Source organism: Microcaecilia unicolor, chromosome 5, assembly GCF_901765095.1.
Source record: "Microcaecilia unicolor chromosome 5, aMicUni1.1, whole genome shotgun sequence".
Lineage (NCBI taxonomy): Eukaryota > Metazoa > Chordata > Amphibia > Gymnophiona > Siphonopidae > Microcaecilia > Microcaecilia unicolor.
In genome coordinates this window covers 181,100,823-181,119,686 of record NC_044035.1, presented here as the reverse complement: position 1 = coordinate 181,119,686, position 18,864 = coordinate 181,100,823, and the positions used below count along the sequence as shown (strand labels likewise).

Sequence of the window (18,864 nt, the reverse complement as noted above, 5' to 3'; positions counted from 1 at the left end):
TAGGGGAAAAACTCAACGTAAGGGAAGTTATTATTTTTTTTTTTTAAACTAAGAGAGACAAGACGGAAAAAGAGAAAACCGGACACTTCCAAACGGAAGAACGCAGCGAAAAGATGCAAGGGGTCTCCTTGGGGCACAGACCGACCGAAAAACAGCTGTCCTGAGCCGTGGAAAAAAGAAGACTGACGAACATGAGCGCGTTCGGGCAGGAAGACGGTCGCGCATGCACACGGTGCATGCGCATGCGAGGGCTAGCAAACGCTGTTGCTAGTGAAGATCTCCAGGCTGCCGTGGACGTCACCCCATTCGTGAGAACAAGCAGCCTGCTTGTCCTCGGAGAATCTTCTTTATCATTCTAAACCCTTTTTATCATATTTTGCCCCCCGATTCAGCCAGAACATTGCAGAAAATGCCAACCATGGACTCAATATAAATAAAGCAAATTGGTGAAGCAAGACTTCCCTTGGCTGAATCCATGCTGACTCTGTTGATTCTTAGAGCTCCTGAATGAAATTGTTTTGAATTAAGGCTTACGGGGAAAGTTACCCATAAATAGATTACTATATTTCATAATAGTAAGTAGCCCTCAGAGTAGAATTTTTGCTCATGACAGTCTGTCCCTTAGAGGGAGCACTGGTTGTACCTTCTTTAGAGTTGGTGGTAAGCTCTGAAGCACTCTGGTTTTGCCGTTCCGTCACTCCTTACCCTCTTCATCCTATTTCTCCTTTTAATCTGATCCTTCAGTATAATGGGCACAGTTGCACTCTGCCCAGCTGCCCTGTTGATGCCAATGATGGCAGCTGTGGATTGGTAATGACTGCTCATTTTGTGCCCACACCCTGTCCATTCTGAGGAATGGATCCTCAGAAGCTTAGCCAAGATTGGGTGGCAGAGCCAGTGGGGGGAGGTGGAGCTAGTGCTGGGCAAGACTTCTACAGTCTGTGCCCTGAAAATGGCAGATACAAATAAAGGTAATGTATACACAAAAAGTAGTACATATGAGTTTATCTTGTTGGGCAGACTGGATGGACTGTGCAGGTCTTTTTCTGCCATCATCTACTATGTTATATTGTTGTCTTCAAATCTTGTTTTCCGCCTTCTCCAGATTACCTTTTACGTCTATTCAAATCCTATGCACCTACAGTGTCTCTTCGATCTTCTACTGCTAATACACTTTGCCTCCTGCTGCCTTCTGTTATTCACCTTGATGTTACACACTCCATCACTATCCTCAGCTTTGGAACTCACTTTCTGCTCACTTGTGCTCAGAATCCTCTTACATGAAGTTTAAAGAAGCTTTAAAAAAACGCACCCATTCAAGATTACATATCCTACTTCCCATTAACACAGTTTTCTTCCTCTTCTCTCTTTTCTTTATGCAGCTATGTTATTGTAAACTGCATAGAAGCCATTTTTTGGCCCATTGCAGTATATCAAGTTCTTGTAAATAAATAAAATATTGAACTCAGTTGATTGTGTGTCTGGAGTGTATGCCTAGCACTAAACAAGAATTTAGTGGTAGAACTAAATTTATATTTTAGGTAGGGCTTGTGCAATATATCTGACCTAAGAATAATTTGTGCACTGTATCAAGAAAGTGGGAGGGGGGTGGCAGCTGCAGTAGTGTTTTGCCGAGAAACACCTACTTGAGATGAATCCCAATTTTTCTTGATTTGTAGGTATGACAGATCCCATTTTTCTTGATTTTCAAGTATGACAAGCTGTGTTGAGCTAACTATTGGGTTATGTGCTTTTTACTCATTACTACACCCTAGACATGTTAAAAATCTTCAGCAGTATGGAGAGCTGCGTGAATGAGGACAAGAAAATTCAGGTAAAACAATTTCTTTCTTTAGTTAGCGACACTGTTCTGAACCAATGGATATTACCCTTTTCTACCAGCAGGTGGCAGTAAAGAAAACTGAATTTTGCCAGAGACATCATCAGAATAAGAACAGGTGCTCCCTGGAACAATCTAGTATGCACCTACCCAAACAGCAGAAGGTCCCCCATGCTCCATCAACCACTACAGCTGCAATGATAAATCAAGTGAGCAAAACCCCAGAGTGGCAACTGTTATCTGCATATACCAGGATATAGCCATATCATGAGAATCCATATGGCTGCCAACCGCAAAATTATTTTTTTTTTAAGCACTGAAAAGGAAGCACACAACACACCCAGACCCTTGGGCCCAAATCTTTCAAGGGCCAGACTTCAGAATACTGTCACTGACTAAAGAAAAGAAAATCAAGTAAAAATTTCTCATTTCTTAGCAGCGGCTCCAGTGTTCCAAACCAATGGGATGTACTGAAGCAGATCTATTGGATGAGGGAAGACAAATGACAGTTCTGCCAAAGTTTGAGCAGGTTTTGGCCAGAATGTCCCATCTGTGGTGCTTAGCAAACTAATGAAGTGGCGTCAAAGTTGCCGCCCTACAGCTCTTCTCAAGGGATACTGGCTGAGCCTCCGCCCAGAAGGCAGCCCGAGACCTAGTAGAGTAGAGGCTTTGAGCCCGAGGCACTGGATGATTCTTGCCAATCTAAGCGGACTCAATAGCTACCTTAATCCACCTTGCAATGGAGGCAGTTGAGGCTGTCTGGCCTCTCCGAGGGCCATGGAAAAGTACAAAGAAGTGGTCCAAGACACTAAACGAGTTTATTTCATGAAGGTACTTGAACAGTGTCCTCCAGTGACAATCCCTGAGCCACCACAAAGGACAAACAAACCTGATTCACATGGAACAGAAACACCTTCAGAAGAAAAGTATGGTACCATGCGCAAGGACACAGAATCCTCTGAGAAGGAGAGAGAGGGATACTGACAAGACAGGGCCTGCAATTCAGAAACCCTCCTGGCAGAGGTGATGGCCAAAGACACCGTCTTAAGGGTTAGATCCTTGCTGGAAACAACTGCAGGAGCTAAAAACATAACCTCAGACAGCAACCACAGGACCAGATTGAGGACCCAAGAAGGAAAACAAAAGGGGAGGGGGGGAGGGAGAAATGTATTGCCAGCCCATTCAGAAAAGGAAAAAAAAAAGAAAAAAAAGAGCTCTCTGTAAGCAGAGCCAGAGAGATGCTCTTCCTCTTCTCCCAAAACTTGGACAAAGCAGTCACCTGGACCCTCAAGGAGCTCAAGGTCAACCCCTGTTCCATGCCCTGCTGCAGAAAACCTAAAGCATCGAGCACCTGAGCCCTCCAGAGAGATAGAGACATACCCCACAACAGGATTCAAATACACACTAGACCTTGATATAAGCCAGGGATGTAGAGGACCTACTGGAGTGAGGGGTAGAAAGAACTGTGGGGAAAACCTGCCCTTCTCTAATCGCCACCTCTCAAAAGGGGTCCGGATCCTGATCTCTACCTGCCCTCCCTAGTGCAGACCCCCAACCCCTGGGTAGTGGAAGCGGATCCTCTACCAGCAGGCACCAGAGATCTGCATACCAAAGGTCTGCAAGGCCAATCTGACACCACCAGCAAGACCAAATCAGGATAATGCACAAGACCAATGAGAGGCCATGGAGGAAGACTTGGGGGGGGGGGGGGGGGGCGGAAGAAGAGATCCACTACCAGCCAAGGTTGTACCAAGGCATCTTATCTTGTGAAAGGCCGGGTCCCTCCAGCAACTAAAAGTGCTCTGCCTTCACATTGGCTGTGGACGCCATTAAGTCAAACTGAGGTAGCCCCCAGCAGACTACACAGGGCCAAAGGCCTGAAGCCCCAGCTTCCATTCACCAAGATCCAGGACAGAGCAACTCAAAGACTGCCTGCAATTTGGACCACTGAGAGAGCATGCAGATGCATCTCTGCCCACTAACACTCTGTCTCCAGGGCCATAGTCCTTCCTAGTTCAGCCATACTTGCTGATGCACGACACCGCCATGGTGCTGTCCAGACTATCCCACCAGGCTAGATTGATTTGTGTGTGCGGGACAGAATGATGGTAGTCCTGAGAAAACAGCAACCACCAGGACAACATGGCTTGTTGTAGCAGACATGGCACCGTCTCCAGAATCACAGCCATGGAACACAAGAGCTGCAAGTAATCCCAAACTGTGAGCTCTGAGAGATCGCACAACTGGCACAAAAGTGCCCACTCCTCTAGAAGAAAAAAATCACCCCTCTGGCCTTGTCCAAACAGACCCAGAGATAATCCAGTGATTGAGGCAGGTGCACATGGCTCTTGGGCCAGTCTACTGCCCAGCCCAAGGATTACATGAGAAAAATGACCTGCAAGGAAACCAATCTGGCCTCTGAAGCAGTCAGATCAAAATGGCCAGTCAACCAGGCAATGATGAAGTCAAATACCCTGACACCAGAGGTGCGAAACTACCACTCCCCATTATCTTAGAAAACATGCAGGGTGCCTGAAACTGAAAGTGCTACCCCAATACACAGAAGCACAGATATCTCTTGGGATTATCTGCAATGGAGATGGAACTCCAGGAGGCCCAAGGAAGTCAAGAACTTCCCCAGCCACACCGAGGCAATGATAGCTGCATTTACATCGAGAAGCGCTTGAGTTCCAGACAAGCATCCACCCCCTTGATGGGAGGGAAGAACCGCCCCTCTTCAGGACTATAAAGTAGATTGATTTCCTCTCCAGGCCATGTTGCAACTGGTTGCATCACTCCTTGAAGGGTAACAAGCGCCTGGCACTTTAGAGCTCAGCCTCAAGGAGAGGTCATAAAGGCATCCTGAGCCTGACGGGTGAACTCTGTGGAATACTTCCTCTCAACCATCTCTACAACCCCCTGATCCGAGGTGATGTGGACCCACTCGATGCAGAACATAAAATAAGAGCTGCCATACTGGGACAAACTGAAGGCCCATAAAGCCCAACATCCTGTTTCCAACAATGGCCAATCCAGATCACAAGTACCTGGCAAGATCCCAGAACAGTAAAACAAATTTTATGCTGCTTATCCTAAAAATAAAGTGGATTTTCCCAGGTCTATCTTGATAATGGCTTATGGACTTTTTAGTAGTAATTCCTCCATTTGCTTTCCACAGTGCTTTTTGGGAGGGGGAGGATTGCACTGCAGTTTCTCTTTCAATATGCTAAAGATTTTGCTTTTAGACAGGCCATTTGGTTCTTTTCAACTCCCTGGATTTCCCCAGTTAGACTCTGTGGTCCTTTCCAAGCTATTTTGTTAAAAACTTACCATGCACAACTTTTATCTAAAACACATCAACACATTTACAAGACCACTTGCTCCTTTCAGAGCTCACAGATATTACAAGAGCACTCACACCTTATACCAATTTGACAATATAACTCATCCCTTAAAGCAAGTCTCTCCTATTCTAGGCATGTGCATGACAAATCTACTCCTTTAGGAGAGGGAAAAGGGAATCAGGAACAGACAGTGCCTAGAAGACAGCGCACTAGGGGCCATTGTTACTGAAGTGACATAAGTGCTCCCATTGTGCCTGGTGCTGAGACATTTGATTTAAGTATAACATTTAGCAAATCCAGGGAACAGCACACACATTAATTTCACACCTCTAAGGAATTCAGGGTTGTCTTCATTTATTTCACACACCTATGCATTTGAAACCAACTGCAAAAACACTTCCTCACACAAACCCAATATTGCTTTAAAACGTGCTTTTGCATTTAGCAGGGAAGAACATGGGCAGGTTGTTAACATCTTCCCCAGGCGAGGGTAAGTGGAAGAGATGCAGACATTCACTTAAGGGAGCACAGAACCAGTGGCGTAGCCAGCCAATTTGGGGTGGGCCTGTGGGCACCAAGTTCTCTGCTCCGACCTAACCCCCCCCCCACCTCAAAATATAAACACTTTAGCTAATAAGAATCCTCAAGCTCTGTCAGCTGAAAACTTCCTCCAGAACTCCCCTTTACCAAGCTTGGCAGGCAGCAGCAATGTACCTAAGCCACCGGAACTCCATGCATGATTAGTTGTTGGTGGCTCAAAGATTATGGTGCCGACTACAGAGCTTGGTAGAAGAGAGCTCTTGCTATCTTTGGAGGAGGTCCTTAGCTGGGTATGCTTGGGAATCCCCACTAGCTATACAGCAAGGGTCAGGACTGGGGCTAAACCTGCTTGGACCCAGGTCAGAAAATAAAGGAGGCCCCCCCCCCCTCCCCAATTCCCCTCTGCCTCCCCTCTGATTTCCCCACCTGCCATTATTATCACACCAAAAGACCCTCACCAAATACAGAACAAGGAATCACAAATTAGAAATAAAAATAATGTAGACAAAAATTGAACTGGGAACTCAGGAAGTTAAACTTAGCATTACTGCAACACTGGAGACATAACAGAAATGCATTTCCTTTTCTACTGAACACAAAACAAAGACATTTGAAATGCACGTTTCCAAAAGCTAACGTATTTCAGTCAAAATAAAATGCTTTGTTTCTGCCTTTGTTGTCTGGACATTTTATTTTTCCATCTTGCTTGTTTCAGTTTCTCTTTTCTGCTTCCCTGTCTGCTAATTCTCCTTCAAGCAGCTGCAGTCCATTTGTCTTTTCTTCTCTCTCCTGTCTATTCCCTCACTACCTCTCTCACCCTTATCCTCCTTTTTACTTTTCAACTACCTATCAAATTTCCATCTTCTTTCACCCACTAGCACACCCATTTCCCATCTTACTCCTTCCCCAGCCTTACATTCCCTTTCATCTTTAATCTACTCCCCACTACCATATTTTCTATCCTGTGTAATTGCTACCCTCTAATTTCCTCAGGGCTCCATCATTCCCACTGTCTTTCTCCCTCAGCATCAGATTCCTCTTTCTCCCCACCCTTGTAGCTCGACATCTCCCCGTCTCTTCTCTTCCCTTCTGCCCTCTCCCATATTGTCCAGCTTTTTTCCCTCTTCCTTCACTTCATCTCTCCTGGCTCTCCCTTTCTCCCCTCTCTCCCTTTATCTCTCCACCTCCTGTGTACCGCTCCCTCCATCTCATCCACCCCCATGTCCAATATCCCCCCCTTTTCCCCCCACTGTTCACCATCTCTCTTCCTCCCTTGTGCCCTGGGTCCAACATTTGTTCCCTCTATCCCATGCAGCATTCTTCTTCCTTCCTCTCTTCCACTGCCATGTCCAACAATTCTGTCTCTCTCCCACTGTCCACCATATCTCTCCCCCTCCCATGCAGTCTCTCTCCCTTCCTCCCTTCTACTATTATGTCCAACATTTCTCACTGCCTCCCCATGCACCATTTTTTCCTCTTCTCCACCCCATATCCCCCCCCTCTATGCAGCATCTCTTCCTCCCCTACACCTCATTTGCAAAGATTTCTCCCTTTCTCACCCCTCCACCCCTTGCTGCATCTCTCCCTTCCTCCCTGCCACCCCATGTCCATCAATTCTTCCCCCCATCTTCCCTCCCCTCCATCCATGCAGCATCTTCCCCTCAATCTTCCCTCCCTCTCCGTACAGCATCTTTACCCTGCCCATGTAGGATCTTTCCTTCCTTCCATTCTTTTTCCTACTCCACCCCACTCCAGCTCTTCATGGGTCGCCAACAGCCCTTCTCACACACTCCTAACCCAGAAGCCCCTCCTCTGCTGCATCCTGACCAGGCAGAAACTGGAAGTTGCGGCAGAGGAGAGGCTTCCGGGTTAGCAGTAGGCAGCGTGTGAAAATTGCTGCAATTGCCTGCGACCCATGTAGAAGTGACTTGCTTTAGGAAGAGCCAACATCGGCTGTCCTCCTGAGGTACTGCAAGTGCACCGCTTCTGGGTGGGCCCAAGCCCACCCGTGGCTAGCCCCTGCACAGAACATAAACCAACTCGCCAAACTCCCTGATCTTACAGCTCCCAGCCCTTCCCATCTTTAATTTTTGCAATCTGCATTATTTTATCAGAGTGAACACATTATGGCTTTCCCATAACTGACTGTTCAGTGGTAAAACAGATTGCTATCCAATTATACCTTAAGATTACCTGTTCAATCACATCACTAAAAATTTACTAACATACCAACTTGGATATGATTTGAAACAGGAATTGCCAATTAAGTCTTTGTCTCCCTTTTGTAAACACGACACCTGGAAGTAAACACCGGCACTCACAGCAGGGGTAATTTGATAACAGGGCACCCTATATCATTGTCAAAGAAACACCTGCCTATTTATAAACAGCAACGTAAACGCATAGGATTTGGAAATAGGGCTAGTTCTAAGAACTGTCCACAAATTCTCATGCACATCTGCTCTAAAGCCTTCACAATTCACCACAGTATGCCCTTAGGAACACCCACACAATCTTATCAGCACATGCACACCTGTATGTAGACATGCAAATTATATGAGCCATTTTCCACATGCAAAAATAGTGTATGCAACTACCCCCTTTACGCTCTCATTTCCCACTTCTGATGCAGGTCAAGTTTTGTTTTTGGTTTTTTGTTTTGCTTGACAGTTTCTTCCCACTTCTTTGGGTCCCTATTTGCACCTATCTGGGGGATCTTTTTCTCTAATCCTCTCATCATCCTCCTCACTCACAACCCAAAGACATCATCTTACTGTAGAACCTACAGCCTGCAAATAGGTGTCACTGCTGAGCAACAGTCAAGACTTTCCCTGCATCCCCCCCACCACCACATTCACAGCCCCATCTGACTAAGAGGCAGATGCACTAAAGCTAAATGAGCCTTTAATGACCCTCCAACGAGGAAAATTTGATCCGTTGCATGCATCAAAGGGCTTTTACCAAGGAAGCCAGCAGCTAACGAAAACGGAATGGAGATGAGCAATTAGTGTGAAAACCCCATTGAAACGACATGCACTAACCTTTTCCGATTGCCTTTACGCAGGAAAAAGGCAGGAAATCTAACGAGAGGTCTGGACCTCTCGTTAGGACAGCTCTGTGCCAGGAAAAATCATTAAGTGAAAAAATAAACAAACTTTGAGCCAATCCCAGCGCATTAGCAGAGCTAAAAGCGCTGTGATTGGTCCAAAGGACGTCAGAAAACACATCAAATAAAAAAAATAAAAAGGATCGGGAGGGGGCAAGGGTGCTCATCAGGAGCGTCCTGTATGGACGGCCTTGCCCCCCCCCCCCCCGCTGCTCCCCACTTTCCGCCGCTTCCCCCCCCCCCCCCGAAAAAGCAAAATTCTAGCAGCCCCGGCCCCCCTCCCTTCCTCACTACTCTGTCTCCCCTCAGCTCCGCCTCCCGACATCCTCCGCCCTATGCCCCGTCCCCTCTTGGGGTCGTCACCGCCATTCCCCTCCTCCATCGGGCCCCCCTCCCTCTTACCGGGCCCGTGCAGCGCCTCTCTCCTCTGTCTGAAGGCGCTGCACGGGCAAGAAGAAAGCTGATGCCTGCCTTCGCCCAGCTTCTGTCGCGCGTCTCTCTCCTCCTGTGCCCGCCCCTGTCTGACGTCAGTAACCTACGCAAGTTACCGACGTCAGACAGGGGCGGGCCCAGGAGGAGAGAGACGCGCGACAGAAGCTGGGCGAAGGCAGGCATCAGCTTTCTTCTTGCCCGTGCAGCGCCTTCTGACAGAGGAGAGAGGCGCTGCACGGGCCCGGTAAGAGGGAGGGGGGCCCGATGGAGGAGGGGAATGGCGGTGACGACCCCAAGAGGGGACGGGGCACAGGGCGGAGGATGTCGGGAGGCGGAGCTGAGGGGAGACAGTGAGGAAGGGAGGGGGGCCGGGGCTGCTAAAGGTACGTTTGCTTTTCTTCTTGCTTTTTAATTTAGAATGCAGGGGGAAGTGGGGCGGGGGGAACGGCGACCACAGGTGGGGGGGGGGGGCAAGGACGGCCATACAGGACGCTCCTGACCAGCGCCTTTGCCCCCTCCCGACCCTTTTTTTTTAATTTTTGTTTTGATTTGGGAGCCATGTGCTTGTGATTTGAGTGTGTTTTGACTGTTTGTGGCATGCGCAGAGCAGCTAACATAACGCTTGGCTGCTCTGCGCATGATTTGGGGGCCGATTAACGATGTGTATTGTGATTCTTTGATACATTGTACGTTTCAATACCGATCTCAGCATGTGTGACTTTTTTTTTTGGTGCATTTTTCGTTATTTTAAAATCGTTAGGGATTAACGATTTAGATTTTTTTACGTTTGGTTGCTGCATCTGACTCTAAATGAGCAGAGTGCCAGCCTGACCAAAAAAAAAAAAAAAAAAAAAAAAAAAACAATCTCCAATTCTCACAATATGCTGTTACTCAACCCCCCCCCCCCCCCCCACACACACACACACAAAAAGACCATGTAGGTCATTTTGAACTGCTTGAAACATGCACTAGGTCTACCAGTGCATCTTGGAATTTTGGATACTGATTACACATTCCTATTGTGCTGTCACTCATCCGTTGCTTGTTATACTGCAATTAAACATAAATTCTCTGTGAGGGCTGTAATCTGACTTGTAACAGTTGCCATGAAGTGCGTTCTACGCAGCTGTTTAACACTGCATGTCTGAAACAAAATTCTGTAGGCATGCTCACCAATATTCTACCTTAGCAACAGTGCTGTAACAGTGTATTCTATTTCAAGAGCGAGTTACCCCCCATTCTTGGTTCTATACTCTGGTATATTAAGAGACTAAGCAGCTATTTAAACAAGATCTGCCTACCAATACCCTCTCACTGCACTTGTACACATCTGGATGGTTGAATTCCACCACGAAGAAATGTTTGAAGGGAAGGGCGTTAGGATCACAAGGTTAAGCTTTTTGTTTTCTGCTGTATTGTATAAATGGCTAAGTTATGTTTGCACCTTTTCACTGATCACTAAAACAAAAGAAAACTTTAAAAAAATGAAAATGTTTTAATGGATCCCAAAACAAAAGATAAAAGTATGCTTATAGAGCATATTCCAACTAGCACCCTATTATACATACAAAGGCACCCCAAATTGAAAACAAGAGTATTATAAAGATAAAAAGTTGCTCAAGTAAGGAAAATGGGATTCCCTATGCAAGGGAAGTGTCACAAGCGTGGGGCTGTGGACACCACTCATGAACACTGCTTGGGAATGCCCAGTAATTTGTGATTTCTGAAGATCCTGTAGAGACATTTGGGTCACACATATAATAGAATATAATGGGAGACGACCCCGAGAAGACACATGCTGATCTTATGGATGATATAGTGGAAAGGGTTCACATTTCTGCTTTCTTCTCGGGTAAAGTATTTTCAATTGTCAAGTGATGTATTTTATTGCACTGGATAAACTGTTTACCTACCTTACACTTCATGGCAAAATCAGATGCATGAATTATTAAAAATGGAGAGAGAGTGTCTGTAGAAACTATGGGTTTAAAGACCAAAAAGCAGATTGAACCCACATTGTTAATCTGGAGCTGTGATTGTATTTGGTTGGGAAGAGGTGAGAGGGGACTGGGATTTGAATGGAGTGGAAAAAACCTGTTGTCACTTTTGATTGTATACCACATTCAGTATTACAGTTTGCTTTTGCTGTTTGTTACTTTTTCTACCAAAATTTGACACAAAGATATTTAAACATACAATAAAAGCCACGAAGGATAACAAGTATTATGGGAATGAAGGGCAACCCATCTTTTGATGCTCCTTCTTGGTTATCAGATGCCCATCATGACGGGGTGTATATCCCATCACTGGGAAAGAGGTCTCCCCAAGAAAAGATGCTATTTTCAGGCCTCTACCATAAGGGCGCTTGGGTCTAGTCCCCACTATTATATTGAGGGAGAGTCCCAGAACCTTGTGTGAGGTGGTTATAGTCAGGGTGGAGCTAACCTTCTGGGGAATAGTCGAACGACTCCTGGGATGAGGAAAAGATTTAAAAGCTAAAACAGCTGAGAGTCAGAGGAGACTAGATATATTTGTATGAGATCTACATGGATGAATTATACGAGGAAATTTGAAGGTTCACAAAAGACAGAGCTTCAGAGAAAGAGGCTGGGAGCCGCAGAAACTACTGGGACCCTTGGGGGTTTCTCCTCAGCCAATCCTGAGGAACTTTTGGACTGTATCTCCCTCACCTGAAAGGAAAGGGAGAGACGAGACCAATCTCTTCCAGCAAGCGGTGCTGGGATTGAATTCGTCTTGACCTTCCAGCAAGCGGAACACTGGACATGGTATTCCTCTGCCTACACTTTCGAGTATGCAGCGCAGGATGACACCAATAAATAGAGGTAATGCTGTCTGGGCCTCTTTCAACAATGAAATCCTCTGGTGACTTGAGGATCCTTTCAGCCTGCACAGTTCACATCTGGAGGTAGGCAGGTAGTCATATGCATGTTGGCAGAGAAGAGTGCAGCAAACACACCAAAAGGGCAGAGCAGAAGAGCAGCAGGGAGAAAGGGGATGGGGACAGACATCGTATGATCCATTTTTCCCTCTTTCTTCTTACAATATGACCTTATACCCAAAACTGTAGAGCTTGGGTGGACTATGTTTTCTTATGCAACAGCTCTGCCAACCCAACCCGGACCAATAGCACCTTCTCTGATATTCTAGGACAAACACAAAGAGCTCTGCCACTACCTTAACTGCTCACTTATAAAACAAGCATCAGCTTTCTCAGCCTATGGCCCTCCCTAGTATATTCTATGACTAATACCATAGAAAACTGATCAAACACCATCAAGTGCAAAGGGTCTCAGGAGACTACAGCACAGAGACATAGTAACATGACGGCAGAAAAACACCTGCACGGTCCATCCAGTCAGGGCCACCGAGAGCCGGAGCCGAACCCAGGACAAGGCCGCCCACGGGCCCCCCCCCCCCCCACCCGAGATCACCGCCCACCCGAGATCACCGCCCACCCACCCGAGGTCACCAGGGCCCCCTCCACCCGCTATCGGGCCGATCCCTCGGAACTAACCTTAAGCCTCCTTTCACTTCGCAGCAAGCAGCGGCAGGGCAGACCTCTCCTCCTTCCTTTCCGTGCCCCACCCTCGCGGACATTACATCAGGCGAGGGCGGGACATGGAAGGAAGGATGGGCCTGACCTGCTGCTGATTGCTGCGAAGTGAAAGGAGGCTTACGGTTAGTTCTGGGAGTGACGGAGGGCGGGCCAGGTGGCGGCGGCGGCGCTGCATCCAGTCTGCCCAACAAGATAAACTCATATGTGCTACTTTTTGTGTATATTTCACCTTGATTTGTATCTGCCATTTTCAGGGCACAGACCGTAAAAGTCTTGCCCAACACTAGCCCCGCCTCCCAACCACCATCCCTGACTCCCCCCACCGGCTCTGCCACCCAATCTCGGCTAAGCTTCTGAGGATTCATTCCTCAGAATGGACAGGGTGTGGGCACAGAATGAACAGTCATTACCAATCCACAGCTGCCATCATTGGCATCAACAGGGCAGCTGGGCAGAGTGCAACTGTGCCCATTATACTGAAGGATCAGATTAAAAGGAGAAATAGAATGAAGAGGGTAAAGAGTGACAGAACGGCAAAACCAGAGTGCTTCAGAGCTTACCACCAACTCTAAAGAAGGTACAACCAGTGCTCCCTCTAAGGGACAGACTGTCATGAGCAAAAATTCTTCTCGGAGGGCTACTTACTATTATGAAATATAGTAATCTATTTATGGGTAACTTTCCCCGTAAGTCTTAATTCAAAACAATTTCATTCAGGAGCTCTAAGAATCAACAGAGACAGCATGGATTTAGCCAAGGGACGTCTTGCCTCACCAATTTGCTTTATTTCTTTGAAGGTATAAACAAACATGTAGATAAAGGCAACCCAGTTAAGGTAGTGTATAAGTTCACCATGAAAGACTCCTAAGAAAATTAAAGAGTTATGGGATAGGACGCAATGGTCTGTTGTGGAGTAGGAACTGGTTGTTGAACAGAAAACAGAAGGTAGGATTAAATGGCCATTTTTCTCAATAGAGGATGCTGCACTGGGACTGGTGCTATTTAACATTTATAAATTATCTGGAAATCAGGGCGACGAGTGAGATGATAAAAATTTGCAGATCACACAAAACTAAAGTTGTTAAAACACATGTGGGCTGTGGAAAATTGCAGGAAGACCTTAGGAAATTGGAAGACTGAGCATCCAAATGGCAGATGAAATTTAATGTGGACAAATGCAAAGTGATGCACATTGGGAAGAATAATCCAAGTCATAGTTACCTGATGCTGGGGTCCAATGTGGGAGTCAGCACCCAAGATCTAGGTGTCATTGTAGACACAATATGCTGAAATCTTTTGCTTTTTTGGCTGCTGCCACACACTGGGCAGAACAGGATGCTTAAGAAAGCTTAAGACCAAGAATAGTATAACGCAGTGGTTCCCAAACTGGTCCTGGAGGCACCCCAGCCAGTCAGATTTTCAGGATATCCACAATGAACATTCATGAGAGATTTGCATGCACTGCCTCCACTCATTGTGGATATCCTGAAAACTTAACTGACTAGGGTGCCTCCAGGACTAGGTTTGGGAACTACTGGTATAATGCCTCTATTGCTCCATGGTGCAACCTCACCTTGAGTACTACATTCAATCCTGGTCAACTTATCTCAAAAGAGATACAGCAGAATTAGAAAAGGTTCAAAGAGGAGTGACCAAAATGATAAAGGGCATGGAACTCCTTTCATTTGACGAAAGGCTAAAGAGCTTGGGGCTCTTCAGCTTAGAAAAGAGAAGGCTGAGGGGAGATATGATTGAGGTCTACAAAATCCTGAGTGGTATAAAAACAAATAGAAGTACATCGATTTTTTACTCTTTCAAAAAGTACAAAGACCGGAGGACATGCAATGAAGTAGCATGGAAATACTTTTCGTTCAGTGAAATATTTCCTCCTAATTTGTTTTAAGAGTTATGCTCTGGAACTCGTTGCTGGAGGATGTAGTAACAGTGGTTAGGGTATCTGTGTTTTTTAAAAAAAATGTTTTGACAAGTTCCTGGAGGAAAAGTCCATAGTCTGTTGTTGAGATGGGACATGGAGGAAGCCACTACTTGCCCCGGGATTGGTAGCATGGAATGTTGCTAATTGGGTTTCTGCTAGCTACTTGTGACCTGGATTGGCCACGGTTGGAAGCAGGACACTGGGCTAGATGAACCACTGGCTGACCCAGTATGCTTGGCCGGTCTTAGGCTGAGGCGACCGCATAGGGCCTCGCGCTTAAGGGGGCCCCGCGTGGCGCGCCTCGGTCAGCCTCCTTCGCTCCCGATTCCCGGCGGTATTTAAATTTACCTCGGTTGCAGGCAGCATCAGTGAAAACGCTGTCTGACGTCCCACCAGCCTTCCCTTTGCTCATTTGTTCCCTCTCAGTGTCCCGCCCCAAAGAAATGACATAAGAAGGCGGGGCACTGAGAGAACGAACAAGCGAAGGGAAGGCTGGTGAGATGTCAGACAGCGTTTCACTGACGCTGCCTGCAACGGAGGTAAATTTAAATACTTGAAGATCTGAGCCTGCCATGAGTGGGAAAGCGTGGGGTACAAATGTAACTTTAAAAAAAGAAAAAAAGAGGGGAAGGGAGAGAGAGTTGTTAGCGGTCTGGGAGGACAGGGAGAGATGCCAGACCAAGTGAGTGGGTGGGGGAGGTTATTAAGAGAGAACTGTGGGAGGGGAGGCAAGACAAGGCACGGCATATTAAAAAGAATGGGTGAAGGCACTGTGGGGGTGGGGCGGTTACATGAGAGAGAATGGGTGAAGACACAGGGGGGCCACATGAGAGAGAATGGGTGAAGGAATGGCATGGGGACACATGAGAGAGACAGAATGGGTGAAGGCACAGAGGGCACATGAGAGAGAAATAGAGAATGGGTGAAGGCACAGGGGATACACGAGAGAAAATGGGTGAAGGCATGGAGGGGGGCAGGTGGACATGGGAGCGGGAGGGAAGGGGAGAGAGGAGCATCGATGGACATGGATGGGAGGGCAGGGCCCAGGGAGAGAGGAAAATTGCTGGACATGGAGGCGAGGGCAGGGGAGAGAGGAGAATTGCTGGATATGGAATGGAGGGAAGGAAAGACAAAGGAAGGAGATGCACATGGATGGAGGGGAAGGGAGAATGGTAGACAGGACACAGGAGGATGGTGGACATGGTGAGAGAAAAAATATCAAATGGAAAGACACTGCATAACAGAAGACACTGGGACCAAAGCGAATAGAAAAACTACATGATCAGACAACAAAGGTAGAAAAAAGTATTTTATTCAGAATTTATTAATTGGAATATGTCAGCTTTTGGAAATGTGCATCTGTGATATTTTGCATGTAAGTTTCAATTTTTCTAGTATTGCTGCATGCTGAGTGACTTCTTGAGGTAACTTTCCAGTTCAGTATTTTGCCTTCATATCTGTTGTGTCATGTGTTTTTCATGTGTGATCAAGGTGCAGTATCCTGCTAGCGTGTAGTATTTGCAGCCCTTTTTGTTTTGTTTTTTTTCACGAGGTAGTATAATGGTGTTTTAGAGCCTGGTGTAATTACAGTTCTGCCTTTCCACGCATGAGGTTGCAGCTCGTCCTGTCCTTGGAATTAGTGCTGTTATGGTTTGGTAAGGTTATGAGTGTGTTTTTGCACAAGTTTGTGTATAGTGTTTTGCAGTGGAGAGATTGTGTGTCCACACCTCTGACCCCCCGGGGTTATGAGAATTGGAACTACTAATTGTAGTGGACTTGAACTGAATAATTTCTGGGGAGCAGGGGTTTCATGATAGCATTGTGCTTATTATTTCAATCAGTTTTTCTGTACAAATTTAGCTTCATTTGTCTTTATTTGAAATTTCATAAATAAAAAATGTTCTAAAAATTTAATCAATGGGGTGGAGCGAGGGCGGGGCTAGGATGGGGCCCCACCAAATTGATCTGCACAGGGCCCCACACTTGCTAAGACCGGCCCTGCCAGTATGGCTATTCTTATGCTATGATTTGATTGCTTACCAAGAGGAGCCACATGCAGACCCCATCATGGATCAATTTCTATTTAAATCACGGGTCCTCAAATCCAGTCCTCAAGGTCCACAACCCAGCCTGGTTGAGGATTTCCACAATGAATATGTATGAAATCTACCTGCATTCACTACTTCCATTGCATGCAAATAGATTTCATATGTATTTCATTGTGAAAATCCTGAAAACCAGGCTAGGTTGTGGCCCTCAAGGACTGGATTTGAAGACTGTTGATTTAAAGGAACTTAACAGCATTTCCAGCAGTCCTCGCTCTAGACTGTAGTCATTGTCAGTCTGTAAGTCATCACAGCAGCATTTTTTTTTCTTCTCATTTTGCGAGGCCTCTCCTGCACTTGTTAGTGTGCCACTGGGAAATCATGTGCACAGTGACATGTTACACAGTACACACCATGAGGAGCTTCAAGGAAATTAAGTTACCAATGGTATCATAGGCTCCCTCAGAGGGAACTTCCTGTATAATGTCATGTCCACACCTTTGTTAAAAAAAAACAAAAAAACAACAACTGTATTTGCAGTATGGCAGAGAATTAAGTGGAGAGCTCTCTATTTATAGAAAGCAATCATAAACCAGCAGTACAACCCCCAACTCAAGAAACAACCCAATTCTTACCATTATAGGAGAGGCGAGGTTTGCTCAGGCACATTATAAAGTGCATTTCCATCTCATCGGAAGCCACAGACTTGGAACAAATGGGACATTTGAAGCCTAAAAGGAAAGAGAGAAGGAGTAAGAGACATGCAATGTGTATTCTTCTAGTGCAGGTTATGAAGCAGGCTGTACTGGAGCTGTGGAGTAAGGCAGCAACACTCATAGCTGAAGAAATGCACCACAGCCACAATCTGAAGTAGTAACATAGTAACTGATTGAAGAAAAGGACCATTTTACCCCATTCACTTTGTTATTTTGCCGCTACCTGCAAGATCTCCTAACACAGGCCAGCCTGTCTTCCTCCTTTGCATTCTACCACCCTGCATAGAGCAGACATCCTCTCCACTACATTTGGCCATGTTTCATAGTTGAAAATGCAGGTGCACTCTCGACTAAAACCAAAACTTTTGGTCCTATGCCCCATGTCTCTCCTCTTCCTTCCTCCCAAAGAACTGAAGTTCAACTTCCTCTTTTCCTCTGCCCCCCAAACAGAAGCACCCTCTCCTGGACCCAGACCCACCCATAGGCCCCCCTCCCCCAGACCTACCTTGCCATCTTGGTCTAGTAGTTTGCAGGGGCAGGAGCAATCCCCAAGTTGTTCCTGCCAATTCCTTCTCCGCAGTCAAAATGGCAACTGCAACATCCAGTGGCAACATTGCAAGACTGCCACAGCCATTTTTAAACTGGAGCTGGAACAGGCAGGAGCAACTGGCAATTGCTCAGAAGCCAGCAGACCACCAGTGTGATACTGTAGGCCAGGTGGGTCTGGGAAGTGGAAGGGGCTGGGCCAAAAACAATGGTGAATTTCTACCTCAAATTTGGTTTTGGTCAAAAGTGAAAAACAAAAATTTTTTTGGTCTCACTCCACTCCCTACACCAACCCACCTCCTAGATCTCCTGCATAGCCTGCCATTTGGCTATGGGAGCACAAGCTTTAAATTACAAAGCCTGCAGCCAGTCAGGCACATTCAGCTACCAGTAAATTTTACCATCTCAACCTGTCAAACTAGACACATACCTGCAATCTCTTTAGAAATACTGACCCTTCCAACTAACCGCTCTGCCTCCTCCTCTTCCCATTATGACCTACTAAGCATTCTCTGTGCTTAGCCACTGCCCTCTTAAACTTTCTTACATTTACAGCCACCATCACCCACCCCAGGTGGTGCTCCACACTTCCATCACCCTTCCAGTAAAAGTATGTCAACAAATCCGCATTCCATGGCCCCTTGCTTTAACACAATTAGTCCCTCTAAACCAAGATTGTGCACAATTCAGTCCAAGGACTATAAACATGGCAGGGTTATAGGATATCCCCAATGAATCTGCATGAGAGATTTGCATACGACAGATCGTGGACATCTCTCATG

General features: G+C 46.3%; 1 protein-coding gene across 2 annotated transcripts in view; it reads right to left on the bottom strand.

Annotated features, from left to right (window-relative positions):
* Positions 1-18,864, bottom strand: part of ZNRF1 (zinc and ring finger 1) — a 339,600-nt gene that overhangs the window by 162,354 nt on the left and 158,382 nt on the right. For both annotated transcript variants that reach the window (XR_003942198.1, XM_030203635.1), the window contains exon 2: positions 17,456-17,551. Coding sequence is in view for 1 of the 2 variants with exons in the window: in XM_030203635.1 (XP_030059495.1) it covers positions 17,456-17,551 (96 nt within the window). In the remaining variant the exon portion in view is untranslated. The remainder of the gene's footprint in view (positions 1-17,455; positions 17,552-18,864) is intronic.